Raw genomic sequence first — 16063 nt, forward strand, 5'->3', positions numbered from 1 at the left:
ATAGGCTGAAGAGGATGGAGAGAAGGAGGTCCAGCTGAAGAAACATGAGTGCAGAGCCTGGACTGCAGAGAAAGGCTAAAGTGCAGCCAGCCTTGAAGAACAGGGACTCAACATGACCACGGGCAAATGGCACAGGCCAGGCAGGCAGCTGAGCGCTTCCTTCCTTTCCAGGCTGGGACAATACACTCAGCTCTGAGGCAACAGCAGTCCTCAGCAGGACTCCTGACTCAGCCCGTGCTGTGCACCTTAGATCTCCCAGTTCTCTCTGCTGGGTCCTGACAGTGCTCTCCTGGGACACCCTCCTGTCACTGCAGGTCTCCTGTCACCACGGGTCTCCTGTCACTGCAGGTTTAGTTCCCTCCTCTGACAGAGGCTATCAGGCTGTGACATGGACTCTTTCACGAGCAGTGCTCCAGCACAAGTCATCCCTGTGACTGAGGTGCACATGTGTGTCACTCTGACATGTAGAGTGGCTAGGTTGTCATCTGTTTTTCGCAAAGTCAAGAGCCCTTGAAGAGTGACGTTCTATAGCTGAAGAGAAATTAGCAGTGGACATCAAGATAAAAAGAGGCCAGCCCTGCTCACTGGTAGGGTATACAACCTCAGGCCTGTGACATGCATCCCTGAGGCCAGCCAGATCATCAGGTAATGATTAATGAACCAAGGCCCATGAACCAACCATTGTAACTCAAAGCACAGATCAGCTTGTGGGTGTGTGAGTGAAGTCAGCAGTGCTGACCTTGTTGTGGATAAGAGCTATGTGTCTGAACTTGGCAGGAAGGACCAGTAATTCTCACTAGCTTGGAAATGGCATTGCTAATGGTGACAAAGCAATTTTCCTACAGGAGTAACTGCAGGGACTCACAGGCTGCCTTGAGCAGGCTGGACAGAGTGTGGATGGTCATCCAGACAAAGTTAAGTATGAGTTGTGGAATTCCTTTCTGCCATTGGGCGCTTGGTTAAAACAGGACAAAGATTAAAACAGATATCATGCTATTGAAGGATTTTACCAATTTAACACCTTGCCGGGTGGTGGTGGCGCAGGCCTGTAATCCCAGCACTCTGGGAGGCAGAGGCAGGCAAATTTCTGAGTTCAAGGCCATCCTGGTCTACAGAGTTAGTTCCAGGACAGCCAGGGCTAGACAGAGAAACCCTGTCTCGAAAAAACCAAATCCAAAAAACAAAAAAACAAAAACAAACAAGGATTTTAACACCTTTCATCAGACAAAATAAGCAGGAGGCAGTGTGACCATGACTTCACCTGAGCCTTGAATTTGAGACAATGCATTAATTCTGTAATTTAAGGCTCCTTAGAGTACATCCTCCAGATTCAGCAATTTAAAGTCACACTTTGTTATGAAAGCTGTTGGTCCTGTGGGTTGACTCCGGTAAGAAAGGTCATACTGTCTAAGACTCTCATGCTGTTTGCTGTTTCCCCTTCTTTCCTTTCCTTCCTTTCTCTTCACCCGTGTGTGTGTGTGTGTGTGTGTGTGTGTGTGTGTGTGTGTGTGTGTGAGAGAGAGAGAGAGAGAGAGAGAGAGAGAGATGATGATGATGACAATGGGTTTCTATAGAGCTGTTTATAGAAGCATGTACGAGGGTTATTTACAGGATTGGAGGAACCTATATTAGAGGACTCTAGATTTTCAAGAAAGGGTGGGGACTCATGAGTCCCTCCCCCTGATTTGTCACCTTTCTAGTCTATCATGAAGCTCTGGAATCTTGGACTTTGTGTGCCTGTGGGAGGGGCTGTTCCCTATTGGTCCCCACACCCTGGGTAAGAACTGTCACCTTATTAAAGCACCGTGCACTCAGGAGCTGGAGTTGGAGCTGAGTGGAGAAGCCAGGACTCTCACGAGGTCAGTACTCTCTGTTACACTGCGTAAACTGTTCTCAGGTCTGCATCGCTGCAGAAGTGTTTTCCATTGTTTTATTCAGTTAGCATGCACCATTGTATGAAGTAACTGCATTTATTATGTAATTTTCACTCCTGTATTTAATAGGCTTTGATCATATTCAATGCCCATTACCACTGATTTACCTGCATTTGGCTATGGCTTGTGTGAATTGCTTTGAGACTGAACATCCAGTAGCAACCTATGGCTCCTCCTCCCTCCTTCCCCTCTTTCCCCTCCCCCTCCTTCCCTCCCTCCCTCCCTCGCTCCTTCCATCTTTCTCCCTTCCTCCTCTCCTGTCCTTTATTCTTCCCTTCTTCCCTTCCTCTCCTGCTCCTCTTTTTTCTCCTTCTGCTTCTCTGTCTGTCCCCTCCTTCCTGCTCCTCCTTCAGTGTCACTGAGCGAAAGGGTGGGGTTTAACATATTTGCAATGGGATCTAAGTGCATGGGATTTAGGATGGTGACGAGTGGGCCTGTCCTGTCCTCTCAGACAAAATGAAGATCAATAATGCTCATTCCACAGAGAACTTGCAGATTCCTCTCACTTAAGAACTTAAATTCACCCCAGACTCTCTCCCAGGCCACCCTCCCAAAACACGTTCCCAGTTTGCTTTTCTAGATTATTTGTTTCTGTCATGTGGATTCCTTTTGCTTTGGTAATTTTGTTGAAAGAACATAGTAGCAGGTTTAATACTTATGATTTCTTACTTTATTACTAGTTTATTATTTAAATACCCAACACAATTTTTTAAAAGGATTTTTAAAAATTTATTTTATATATGTGAATACACTGTCACTGTCTTCAGACACACCAGAAGAGGGCATCAAATCCCATTACAGATGGTTGTGAGTCACCCTGTGGTTGCTGGGATTTGAACTCAGGACCTCTGGAAGAGCAGTCAGTGTTCTTAACCACTGAGCCATCTCTTTAGCTCCCATCATTTGTGTTTTTAAATGGTGAGCCTGAGAAAGCAAGTGGGAAAAAAAAAGGTGTGAATCTTGAACTATCTGAGGATCCTGGACTGAATGTACCATCATATACCAGGAAAAAGGCTGTCTACTTATTTCCTTTGGAAACTAAAGAGTATGTGAATAAATACAGCAGGAATAAAATCTGTCTGTAGAACGAGGTTGAATACAAGCTCTGACACTTAGCAGTTACGTGGCCAATCCTGTGCTGTGAGGTTCAACGAACCCACAAATATGGAGAAGGCTAGAACACTCTTAGGTAGCATGCATCTCTAAATCTGGGAGGTTACAGAGAGCCACAGAGCTCAGCACGGTGTCATGTATAAGGCACATGTCACCAAGAAGGCTGCAAGGCAATAGCCTGATCAATGCTGTGCAATGGCTGCAGCGTGGGGAGGATGGAGTGAAGGACTCCCCTGAGAGCGTCAGCATCTCAGAGTCCATGTGACACCCCCCTGGACTGAAGCTGTCCAGGGCAAAGTAGCACTGATGGGGAAAAACAAAGAAAAGCAAAAAGACACAAAGAACAGCGCTCTATAATGTGCTGCAGGCAGCTGTTAGCGGACCATGAGGAGCAGCTGCAGCCTGAGGGTAGGAAGGCTGATGTCTGGGCTGAGGCTGGGTGACACCGGCCCAGGAGGCACAGGGCGAACGAGTGAAACAGTCAGGCCTTCTCGGTCTGGAAGGCCTCTCCCTCAGGCCTGAGCTTAAACTGTCTGAGGAAATGGTGGTGCTTGGGTGGAATTCTAAGAGCAGGGCCTGCTGTTGGGTTAGGAGTTTGTAAGTCTGGGGTTTGGATAGGGTTCTAGCCCATAAAGCAAAGCCCAAATGAGGCCGTTATCCTGTTCTCTTCCAGCCTTTATCATTCTTTGGCCTTGGAAACTGCTCAGTGCCGGTGATTTTAAAGCTTCTACGGCATTCCTTCAAAATAGAAATACATTTGTGTATAAACCATAAAAGGGGAGAGGACATTGTAAATTGAGCTGGCACAGATAAACTGTTTTATGTACAAAGAATCCAGCCACACTGGCTTTGACACATAAATACAGTAAGAGGAAAAATACACTCAGGTTAAAACCACCACAGACAGTACCTGAACAGTGTGCATGGATCCTGGGCAGCGGGTGCACCGTGCACGGACCATTCCCTACGTAGAGGTGAGGAGCTGAAGGTGGGACAGATGTGACAACTTTCCTTCTTGGTGGAACTTTCCTTCTGACTCCTTGCTTATGCATCTCAAACAGTTTAGATTCTTTATTGCCTACAAATGTTAATGTTGTGACCAAAGGTATTTTTTAAGTCTCAACTCTTAAAAAATAAAAGCCCTAAAAATGAAAAAGGTCAGCAAGAAAGCTGAAGGTAAGTAAGGGTGCTTGACTGGGGGACAAACAGGCTCTTGGTGGCTGCTTAGTTAATGAACTACATTGCCCAGGATAGTGCCAAAGAACCAAAGAATCATCATCTGGTCTAAACCAGCAGTGCCAAATAGCCTTGAAACAGCAACTGAGAATTATGGGACTTTTACAGTGACTCCCAGTAACACCCACTTCTTATATCTTATGTCTGCCCAGAGTGCACAGTCATATGCACTAATAATGAGTGTAATGTAACTAATATTAAGGTCATACTCAGAATTACTTACAGTTTCCACACAAGAAACCCCCACAGAGAGCTGTAGAGTTGACTCAGCGGTTAGGAGCACACATTGCTCTTCTAATGGACAGAGTTCAGTTCCCAACACCCATATCAGTGGCTTTCAACAGGATAAGTCCAGCTCTAGAGGATATGATGTCTTCTAGCCTTTATAGCCACAGCACCCATGCCCATGTGTACTTCCTTGCACACACACACACACACATACACACACACACACACACACACACACACACACACACACAGAATCCTTGGGCTGGAGAGATGGCTCAGTGGTTAAGAGCACTGACTGTTCTTCCAGAGGTCCTGAGTTCAATTCCCAGCAACCACATGGTGGCTCACAACCATCTGTAATGAGATCTGATACTGATGCCCTCTTTTGGAATGTCTGAAGACAGCTACAGTCTACTTATATATAATAAACAAACAAACAAATATGAAAAAAATAGAATCCTTTTTAAAGGACAGATTGAAATTTCCTATCGTGTGACAAGTTAAAGACTGTAGCCACGGCCCATGATGTTGACTTATGTCACTGAGCAGCAGGAACCAAGCACGCCTGCCCACCATGCAGGAACTCAGGTGTAATCACCAGGGTTTGCTCCTCATGGGGCTGGAGGACATCAAACTCTGCTCCTTGCAAGAGTGACAGCTCCTCACCAGGGCACTTTGTGAGCACCTGCCCTTGATGTGGTGCACACTGGACGTGAAACGGGTATATCAGCTACTCTCCTTCTGCACCATGAAACTCTGATCAGGCTCACAGTGGGAAGCAGAACAGCAGCAAGAGATGACCCTTCTCCGGCAGGGAGAACTGGGCATTGGCGCAGCCAGGGTGACATAAAGCCACCGGAAGCTTCTGAACAGAGTAGTCCAGGAGCCAAAGAACCAGGGAGGGACTGTGCCTCACCCCTTCTGGGACAGCTCTGCATCCCAAGGCTCGACAGGCTTCCAGGTTTTAATCTTATGTCCTCCAGGTGAAGGCCTATGGCCAGCTGAGACTGGTTTGGTGCCACTGCAGGTTGGTGGTCACCAGTGCATGAGAAATTAAGTTCCGAAGCTCTCCCTCAGCTTCCTGCATGCCAGTCATGGGGAGGCAGGCTGTCCTTCTCCAGTGTGCTTTCCTAAACACATCCCACACAGAGACTCCCAGGCTGATCTCTCTGCTTTTCACTCCCAGACCGTGAAGCACAGTTGCCGCTATGGCCGGGAAGCCAGTGCTACACTACTTCAACGCCCGGGGCAGAATGGAGTGCATCAGGTGGCTGCTGGCTGCAGCCGGCGTGGAGGTAGGTTGTGCAGCGTTCTGCAGCTGGACCTCAGATCCAGTTCAAAGGACTTCCCTAAGCCGAGAGACACCGCGCCAGGAGAAGCGTGGGACGTTTGCCTTCAGTGGTAACTGTCTTGGACTAAAAAGGAGATGGATGGATTTGACATAGTGAAATTTTACCGTGCTTTCCATGAAGCATGCATTCACATTTAAAAGACCTTTTCAGGGGAAAAAAATCAAATACTTACTTGATTAATTGCTTATTTGAGATTAATCAAATTACATAATGAAACATGGAAACAGGAACTTGAATATTGGTTATTACGCAATGCTAATTGTTACAGATTTATGGTATGATATTGTGATTTTAGGATGCCACTGTTCTTTCAAAATGGGTACATATGTTTGGAGTACATATGTTATACAAGGTGTTTGTGATGGGGACATGTGACACCACAGGTCTATGTGACTTTTTATTTTTTAAAGATTTATTTATTTATTATATGTGAGTACACTGTAGCTGTCTTCAGACACTCCAGAAGGGGGCATCAGATCTCATTACAGATGGTTGTGAGCCACCATGTGGTTGCTGGGATTTGAACTCAGTACCTCTGGAAGAGCAGTCAGTGTTCTTAACCACTGAGCCATCTCTCCAGCCCATGGGTCTATGTGACTTTACAGTTGGTCTCAGAGATGAACAGGGTGGACTGACTGCAGCTGGGGATTGACAGATGGAGATATTTGTATCTTATAGTTTTACAACAGAGAACCTGAAGTTTCCATGATAAAAACGGTTTAAAGGGACAGGGGCTGAAGTGATGGCTCAGTGGTTGAAATCCCAGACTGTTCTTGTAGAGGACTGCTACAGGCTGCTCACAAACACCTGTCACTCTAACCCAGAGGGTTCCCATGCCTTTCATAATCATGGGCACACACACACACACACACACACACACACACACACGAGAGAGAGAGAGAGAGAGAGAGAGAGAGATCTTTCCACATATAGAATAAAAAGCATTAAAATGGATAAACTATACCAGAAAAGCTAAGTAGAGTTAAATTTAAAACCCCCACCACAAATGAGAGGCCTGACACCGAAGGTTGTAACAAACGGCCTGTTGAAACAGAGTAATACTCAGTAATCAGTTTCTCATGACAAATACCAGGCACAGGGCTGTGGGGAGTGGTGAATAAGAAAGACTCGCATCCTCAGGAGGCCTCCATGTCTATGAGCTTCAGCTTTCGGTGTGAGTGGCCCAAGCGAGGAGTGACAGCAGCTTCAGCAGTTAACTGTTTTCCTTTCAAGCAACTGTGCAGAATACTTTGGTAGGCTTTAGTGCTGCCCTCTACAGGCAGCACTGAGGAAAAACACCTCCCTTCACACCCAGGGAGCTCAGCAGTTGGGAATGCCTGGGGATGAAGTAATTGCCCTCAGATGGGAGCAGATGGAAAGCATAAAGGATGGAGTGGCATCCTGTGAAGGCTGCTGGTGTCCTCCCTCAGTGTCATGGCAACGCGTATTCCTAAAGGAACAGGGGGCTTGGGCTGGATCCTTTCAGAATGAAGGAGCGCATATGAACTGAGACGCTCGGGTGCAGTCCGGGGGGTGGGGAGGGGAGAATGCTTTAAATAAAGACGTAAATGGGTCGAGAGTCTATATGCCAGCTTTGTGGCTCAGGGATATGTGCTAAGCCACTGGGCTGTTGAGTTCAGCACGAGAGGAAAGTGTGTGTGTGTGTTTATGGGGCGGGGGAGTGTAGTCTGCCCAGAAGCCTTCCTCACTGAGTCCCATAGTGACTGAAAAAAGGCAGTGGGCAGGGTGATTGAAGACCTGACTCAAACCTTGCCGATGAGATGTGCCTGCAGGCCAGCTATTGACATCGGTCTCATCACCCCCACCAACCCATCACAATTCAGCCCCCACCCTGTCTGTGATGACACACAGCCTGCTCTTCCTGTACCTCTCCGAAGGCTATGCAAGTTGCTGACACTTATTCTTACGTTGCCTATCAATCTAATCTATGGGGTTATCGCAAACTGTCTTGCCAAGCAAGCAGGAAGCAGATTTTCAACCTTGTAAGGCTAAAAATATCTTTAAAATATGAAGGAAAAAGAGTGGTTGATCACTCTAGAGGGCTAGAGAGATGGGTGGGCCTTAATATTAAACATGGGTTCAGATCCCAGTAACATATGTAAAAGGCCATGGTGGGATGGCATTGGGTTATGTGCATATGAAAACATTTAATCCTTATACATAGAACACATAAATATTTGAGAAATACAACAATGGCCTTTACATGTAAGCAACTCTAACAAGGGCCTGGTGTAATGGCTTAGCTGTTTAGCGTTCTTACCGCGCACGCAGACAATCTACTGTGGTTAGAAGCACCCAGATAAGACACTTTAATAACTGCCTGTTATTCCAGCCCCAAGGGAATCTCTAACGCCTGGCCTCCATGATCTTGACCTAGAGAGATGTATTCACATGTACAAGACACACACACACACACACACACACAAACATGTTTGCATGCATGCACAATGAAAATTAGTAAAACTAAATCCTGAAGAAACAAAACCCAAGTGGTTATAGGTCTATGCCGTACACCAGGATGGAGATTTGGAAAGTTCTATCCTGTTCTGACTGGAGTTATCAGACTTTCCTGAGAGCTCAAAAACTCAACAAAGTCCCAGTGCTTGCCTGTCAGTGAACTCGCTCTCTTCTTAGGACCTAAGTGTGGTTATCATGCGTTCAGGGTGGAGAGGCCACCAAGAAGGAGCAGTTTGGCTTTGCACAATGCCCTTCTGTTGATGGATCTATTCTGAATTTCCTAGAGGCTGTGAATACACTCCCTTGTATCTACTGGAGGTTTTAACTTCTGCAGATGAAGTCCCCGACGGGGATCACTGAAATTCAAAGGTCTACAATAACACAGAATGAGCTAATGAGCATGCTTTTATTTTTCTGCTTTCAGTTTGAAGAGAAGTTTATACAGAGTCCAGACGATTTGGAAAAGCTAAAAAAAGGTAACACTGGGTATCTGTATGACCTCAGTGAGGAGCCTCAGGAAAGGCCTGTCTGAGGGGATGTTGGGGGGCAGTGGGTGAGAATGACTGGGATGGCAGAGTGACACAATGTCGGTGGTAAGGCTCCCTGAGTGGCCTGAAATGGGAACTCGGGCAGGGTCAGATGTCCCAAGGATTTGTCTGGTGACTTGTGAATGTTTTCTCATTATTTCTGCATCAGAGTAAGCTAGTTCCCTCACTCTCACTCACTTCCTCTGGGTTTTATCCTCGCTGCTCATCAACCACATAGACAAGTGACCAGGGATTAAATCATGGATGGAGAAACACTTGGGATGGTTTTCTTGAGTATTTTTACTATAGCTGCTGATGAGTTACTATACAGATACAGACTGGAGGACCATAGGAGGCTCACTACATAGCAAACTGTCTTACAACCCAAATGCTATAACAGAATGAGACTGTCAGACTCTCTGCTTAGCTCTGTTGCACGGTGGCCGGCCCTTGGCTGTCCCTCCTCACCTCCTGAATGTACCCAAGGACATGAACATAAAAACCTGCATGAGAGATTTAACATGTATCTGGATAGGAAATAAAGATGAGTGAGAGATGCTCAAAAGAGGATGAGATGGGGGAGACAGAGAGGAAATGGGCTGAAACAAACAAGATTCCACTTGAAAGATGGGCATCCACTCCTCACCTTTCCTCTACATGTTCAGACATGTCACTACTTCTCTGCTGCAGAGAAGTGAGACTTGGACACTTGAATGACCATTTCCCTTTATCCTTTCACAGATGGGAATTTGATGTTTGAGCAAGTGCCCATGGTGGAGATTGATGGGATGAAGCTGGTACAGACCAGAGCCATTCTCAACTACATTGCCACCAAATATGACCTCTATGGGAAGGACACAAAGGAGAGAACCCTGTATGATGTATTTCCTGTTATTACCCCAGGGGGAAACAAGGGAAGGATTAGGGATCCTCTTTCAGGGAGCAAGAGAGTGGCAGGGTTTGTGTCCAGCAGCAGGCTGGTTCTGGGCATAAACACTTAGGTCAAGTATGGCAGAGCCTGTGGAGGGAGGGAAGAGCAGATGGGCTGGGTTCAGGAGAGTGTGATGCAGCAGAGGATGCTGCCCCCAGCACAGGGACCCAGCTGCAAAATGAGGGGGGGCATGGCTCCTGAGCATGGTGGAATCATGACATCAACTGCTCAAGTTTCAGTGACTGGTTCAGGGTCACTTGAAGCTTTTAATTCAAGACTAAAGCACCCAGACTGATGGTAGCACCCACACTGGAACCCACTCTGCTGTGGCAGAATCCTTCATTCATAAAACATGTGTGGGAGTATCACAGTTGCATCAAGAGCTAAATGTGGTATTAGCCAGAAACACTAATGGGGGGAGACATGTCTATGGGAAATAGAGACTTGGCTTTAACAGTGCTTGTACAGAAGTATTTCTAGCAGCATTATTTATAATTTTCTACTGGTGGAATCACTCAAGATATTTAGTAATTGATGAAAGAGGAGCAAAGGTTATAATTTTAGCCATGAAAATAGATGGTGTGGTGAGGGAAGCAGGAAGAGATAAAGATTGAGCATTGTATTATGTAAAGGAAGCAGACACTGGTCACATGGCCCATGGTTCATTTCATGGGAGACGTACCTGTTCTTAGCATGGCTAAGAAGGAAGTGGAGGGGAATGGGGATCAACCTCTTCTAACATTGCACTATGGTAGCATTGTTAGACTGCTACAGGTGTACTGAACCACGGAATACCATCTTTCAAGGGGCCAAAAATGCTATGGTGTGAAGTGTGATGATGACTCTTTTCCAGAAAAAAGAATTGTATAAAATACAGTTTAGAGCAAGTGAAAACATATGTCCGGTATTATGTTATGGATTAATAGGATAAAGAAATAACCACTTGGTGGTGGGATGACCACCTTTAATCCAAGCCACACATTCAGGAGGCAGCGGCAAGCAGAGGTCTATGAGTTCAAGGGTAGCCTGATCTCTAGAATGAGTTCCAGTACAGTCAGGGCTACATAGTGAAACCCCGATAAAATAAAACAGACAAGTCTTGACAAATGTTAAGAAGCCCAGAATCTGGCAGCAGCATGTGAGGTTATACAGATGAGCTTCATGAGAAATAGCTGGAGAACTTCTAACACTGACGAAGAATGACTCTAGGCTGTGCAGCACATTGAGAGACAAGAAGAGATGTTTTTGAGGCTGAACCAGACACTCTGCTTGAGTTTATAGTGGAGTAGCTTGTTAGCTCTGAGAATCTCAGCATGCTTGTTGAGAACAAACAGAGAGATAGATAGATAGATAGATAGATAGATAGATAGATAGATAGATAGATAGAGAATGTTCATTGAAGAGTTGCTGGTTATCTTCTGAGATGCCACCAAGTAGCTTCTTACAGCTGCCTATCCAGAGGGGTCAGTGATTCTTAGTGCTTGAGTTGGGCCATATGTGTGTATGTGTGTAACAATTTTTTTTAACTGGGAGGAGTGGAGGGAGGAGTGGAAACAGTGGTCTGCCTATAATGTAAAAGAGAAGAATTTTTTAAAATTCTAAAAGTGAATCAGAGGCCAGGCAGTGGTGGTACACGCCTGTAATCCCAGCACTCTGGGAGGCAAAGGCAGGCGGATTTCTGAGTTCGAGGCCATCCTGGTCTACAGAGTGAGTTCCAGAACAGCCAGGGCTATACAGAGAAACCCTGTCTCGAAAAAACCAAATCCAACAAAACAAAACAAACAAACAAACAAACAAACAAACAAACAACCCCAAATAAAAGTGAATCAACACCCACAGCATGTCCAAGGGGGAAGTTAATACATCTGTTTAATATAAGAGATGATGGCCCACTATAGGCAGACAACTTTGCAACCACCTTTCAGTGTATATTTCTCATCTTTTAAAATTAAATGTAAAATAGGAAACTCTTGACAATTTGGATAATCTTGTCTTTTAGGATTGACATGTATACAGAAGGTATTTTTGATCTGACTGAAATGATCTTGCAACTGGTAATATGTCCCCCTGACCAAAGAGAAGCCAAGACTTCTTTGGCAAAAGACAGGACCAAAAACCGTTACTTGCCTGCCTTTGAAAAGGTAAGTAGGCCCCTTGAAGTCTGGGGACCTTGAGTTTCAGGGACAAGAGAAAGGCAGGGGATGGGAGACAAAGGCTACTGCTCTACTGGCCTTCACTTCCATGAGCCTGCTGTGCAGCTCCTGCCCCACAGGGCACTGTGTAAAATGGCCTGGGAAGGACCACTGCATGCTCATGCCAATCTAGCATCCAGTGTTCAACAGGCTCATGGCCACAACCATCACTGGGCCTGTGGAAGGCTGAGCCACCCCAGAGAAGGATCTGGATCCTACAGAACACAGTGGGCTTCCCTTCCAGAGAAATCTGCAGAAAACAACAGATGGGGAAACCATTCTGTCAAGTTACACAGGGAGGCCCGAGAGCAGCTGCCTGTCAGGAGAATATGACAGGGCTTCAAAGACAGAGGGGAAATATCTGAACAAGGAGAGTGATGGAGGGTGGAGAGGAGGAGGCTGATGAAGACATGTTAAGGGAAACTGACCTGCAGAACTTGGAGTCTCCCCTTAAGTGAAAACCCACACCCACTCAGTAAATGAAGGTCAATGCACAGGTGGATACATATGTCTCACAGCCTGGGCTTCTCCTTGGAGGTAAACCAAGAACAGTGCAGAAGTACTTAAACTTCTGCCAAATAAAAGATAAGAGTCAAAACTACAAACCTAGGGGATAAGGGCATCTTACAAATTCCTGAGAGACCTTGTTTTCTGCTCTAGATGAGGTGGGACCTGAGAGTATGGATTCCATGAATGAGGGGAACCAAAGTCTCATGCAATAGATAAGTTTATTCAGAGCATCAGACAATTTTTACTCTGATGGTTAAGATGAGTCACATGAGTAGAGTATCATTAGAGCCAGCCTAATGTACTAGCCAAGTTGCAAATGACAAAAATATGTTTTTTCATATAGGCATATAAGTATATCATAATAGCCAGTTGTAATGAATACTCTGACTTAAACTCACTTTTATCCACTACAGCTGGGAGGGGTAGAAAAGCATAATCCAAGAACAATTCCATGTTTTTGAAGGAACTGAGGTCACAAGACTCTTGTCTTGGTTTGTTACAGTTTTTCCCATAAGCACTCAGAAATCTCCTCACATGACTTCATCCTTGGACTGAGTTCCAACAGAACCTGACTTGGAAACCCATTTTATAAATAATCATCTTATTTTTCATTCATCACTGAAAGTTCACTCACTGCTGCCTCTGCTCTGTGGAGAAGGGGAAGGCTTTAGGAGCCATCGGGTCCTCACACAGTCCCCTGAAGCCTGTGGTGCTGACAGTCAAGAGCCTGTCTCCTAGGACACTCTGTCCAGCCATCATGGATGAACTCTGTGAGACTCATGAACTCCATGTGCACAATGAGCCATGTGCTGAAGAACACTTGATGCTTCCTTTTGTTTTTGAATGTGGTCATTACAATTATTTTCTCTGTGGACATGGACAATGTAAAAGCCTTTCAATGGATCTGTATTTGAATCTGAGTAGAGGCAGTGTAGCTTTGAGAGGCTGGGGAGAGTGAGTGCGACAGCCCAACACTTTGTGTTCATAATCGGTCTCCTTTATATTTGGAGGTGTTGAAGAGTCACGGACAAGACTACCTTGTAGGCAAGAGGCTGACCAGAGTGGACATCCACCTGCTGGAACTTCTCCTCTATGTTGAAGAGCTTGATGCCAGCCTTCTGACCCCTTTCCCTCTGCTGAAGGTGAGACCACTTGAGAGAGGCAGTCACACACATGCCTCTGACATTGCAATGGTGGGCACATTGCCTGAAGTCCCAGCCTAGGTACTAGGTACTAGGTACTAGGTACTAGGTACTAGGTACTAGGTACTAGATCCCAGGTACTAGACTCTCAGGTTGAGGCCAGAAAATAATCTTTCTCTGTGTGGAAGTTTGAGGATGGTATCCCAGGAAGGACATTTTGTCTTCTGTAATGAGAAAGATGCAGGGCTCCTTAGACCCCTGTTCCTGGCAGGATGCTTCTGCCCTATCTTTTATCTACAATCGTGTGTGATTTTATGTCTTGACTTTGGTCATTCAGTCTGGTCAGGCCTCTGTCATGTGATCCCCTGCCCTCAGCTCTGTCTTCTGCTCTCTGTGCTTTCTTCTCCACAGTCTGCACCATGCTATTCCCATCCCCACCTCAGTGACCCCATCTTTGTCTCCCCGTGTGAAAACTGGCCAAGTTGTTATTGGACAGACTTGGACATTTCCTGTCTCCATTTGTAAATCAGTTTTTCATGTCTTCCTTTTTCTTTGGTTTTCTTTCTTTTCACACCTGAGAGACAGTGTCACAGAGAGAGAGAGATCTACAGGGTGTGTCTAGAGGAGATGGTAATTGGATGTCAATGCAGGTCTTAAGAAACCAATGCTGAGCTCTGGTTTCTGGCTCAAGGTTTTTCATGCTTCTCATGTCTACACTGGAGCTGTCGCACAGATGTAGTTGGTGATGTTCTGGGAGGGGCTTAGACTGTCTGGGCTGTGCACAGGAACAGTTCTGACTCTCAAGCTGTGGTTTCTGGATTACAGGCTTTCAAGAGCAGAATCAGCAGCCTCCCCAATGTAAAGAAGTTTCTACAGCCTGGCAGCCAGAGAAAGCTTCCCATGGATACAAAGCAAATCGAAGAAGCAAGGAAGATTTTCAAGTTTTAGTGAAGCCACAGTGACCAATTGCTTGTATTCCAGTCTCTGATGCTTTGTAAAAAGGAGGAGCAATTGTTGATCCTGGGCATTTTGAAAATATAAACATGAAGAAATACTCAATGTAATTGTTATTTGAAGTGTGATATGGGATTCCTGGTGTTTCATCTTAAGAGGAGGGCAAACTAAAATTCTTTCAAGGAAAAGAAAGCTAGTCTGAGCAGCAACCCCATCCCAAGGCATCCAACAAGGATGCTCCTTTAGGCTCAGATCCAGGAGGGAGCCTCAATCTGGCATTATGCTTACAATCCAACTTCGGATTTTAAGCAGTACTGCCTGTCTATCTTTGAAGGTCCTGCATCTAAGAGCTGTCTTGGTAACTCACATTATGTTCCCTCCCTCCTTCAATATTTCCTCCAGGTCGACCAGACAGGAATTAGTTCTTCACTCTCTCCTCCTGATTCTACCCAGATTCTCACCCTTTGCCCCCAGCTGCTCTATTCCTCTAGCCCAATGCTCAGGCCTCTGTGGGAGCTATATGCTTGAATTGCCTTGCCTAGTTTGACCCTCTAACATTGAGTTGCCTCTCCATGCTGCCCCTTCAACCCAGGCTGAAGCCAGATTCATGGATTCTTTTGGTGTGTCTGTTTCAGTTCCTTTAATCCACAATGCCCTTGTGGCCCAGGCCCTGGCATGAGTACCATCAGCTAACTCCTTTGCTGGGTCTGACTGGGACCCTCACCTAACTTTGCCCAGACAGGCCCAGGGCAGAGCAGCAGCATCTTGCTATATTGACCAGTATCAATGACCCTGACCACCCCTCCATTTATCTTCTTCATGCCTAGATGTAAGATAAATCCCTGAGCTCTCTTGGTGAGTCAGACTCAGTCTCGTCCTTCCATGCTGCTCCTCCATACCAGCCCAGGCATTGCTGAGAGCACAGTTAGCTGCTTTTTCAACAAGTCTGTTTAATCCCCTTTTCTGTGTGGCATTTTCATATCAACTCCCATTGGAAACCACACTAGGAGACTTTCCTGGACTTAACTCATGCAGTCTCACATTACCCCAAAGATTCCCATGTCACACTGGTTACCACTGAATTGAGATCTAGTAGTCTCCCTAGTAACCAACACAGATTATTTAAAGAAATGACCTGTTTACTCCTACCACACCTGAAATTAAGCAAGCCTGGGCAACAGCAAAACAGAACCATACTTTCAATCCATATATTCAGGGTCAAATCTCATAGTCAAGACAACCAACTAAGAAAGTAAATCCATATGCCCAGGTCCCCTTAAAAAGCTACAAAAAATTATGCCACATCACCTCTCTAAAGACCACCAGTCCTACAAAAATGTTTGCCAGTGGTAAATATTCAGATGAATCTTAGGACACAGAATTTCAAAGAGAAATTAGAAATAGGTTCAAAGAATTTTCAGAGAGGACATAAGTCAACATCCTAATGAACTTAAAAGAGACAGAAA

General features: G+C 45.6%; 1 protein-coding gene across 1 annotated transcript; it reads left to right on the forward strand.

Annotated features, from left to right (window-relative positions):
• Positions 1 to 1817: 1817 nt before the first annotated feature.
• Positions 1818 to 14618, forward strand: LOC127688786 (glutathione S-transferase A2). The gene is made up of 7 exons (XM_052187766.1): positions 1818 to 1859; positions 5698 to 5806; positions 8766 to 8817; positions 9610 to 9742; positions 11799 to 11940; positions 13512 to 13643; positions 14469 to 14618. Exons 2-7 carry the CDS (start codon positions 5720 to 5722, stop codon positions 14589 to 14591), a joined length of 669 nt encoding a protein of 222 aa, XP_052043726.1. The 5' UTR covers positions 1818 to 1859; positions 5698 to 5719; the 3' UTR covers positions 14592 to 14618.
• Positions 14619 to 16063: the final 1445 nt, after the last annotated feature.

The sequence above is a fragment of the Apodemus sylvaticus genome, chromosome 7 (assembly GCF_947179515.1).
Source record: "Apodemus sylvaticus chromosome 7, mApoSyl1.1, whole genome shotgun sequence".
Taxonomy (NCBI): domain Eukaryota; kingdom Metazoa; phylum Chordata; class Mammalia; order Rodentia; family Muridae; genus Apodemus; species Apodemus sylvaticus.

What these genes read in the sequence shown, in the direction of transcription:
- LOC127688786 (XM_052187766.1), top strand. Translation starts at nt 5,720, where the DNA reads ATGGCCGGGAAGCCAGTGCTACACTACTTCAACGCCCGGGGCAGAATG. An exon ending in TGGCTGCAGCCGGCGTGGAG is followed by an intron (nt 5,807 to 8,765) that starts GTAGGTTGTGCA and finishes TTCTGCTTTCAG; the next exon opens with TTTGAAGAGAAGTTTATACA. An exon ending in ACTTGCCTGCCTTTGAAAAG is followed by an intron (nt 11,941 to 13,511) that starts GTAAGTAGGCCC and finishes TTATATTTGGAG; the next exon opens with GTGTTGAAGAGTCACGGACA.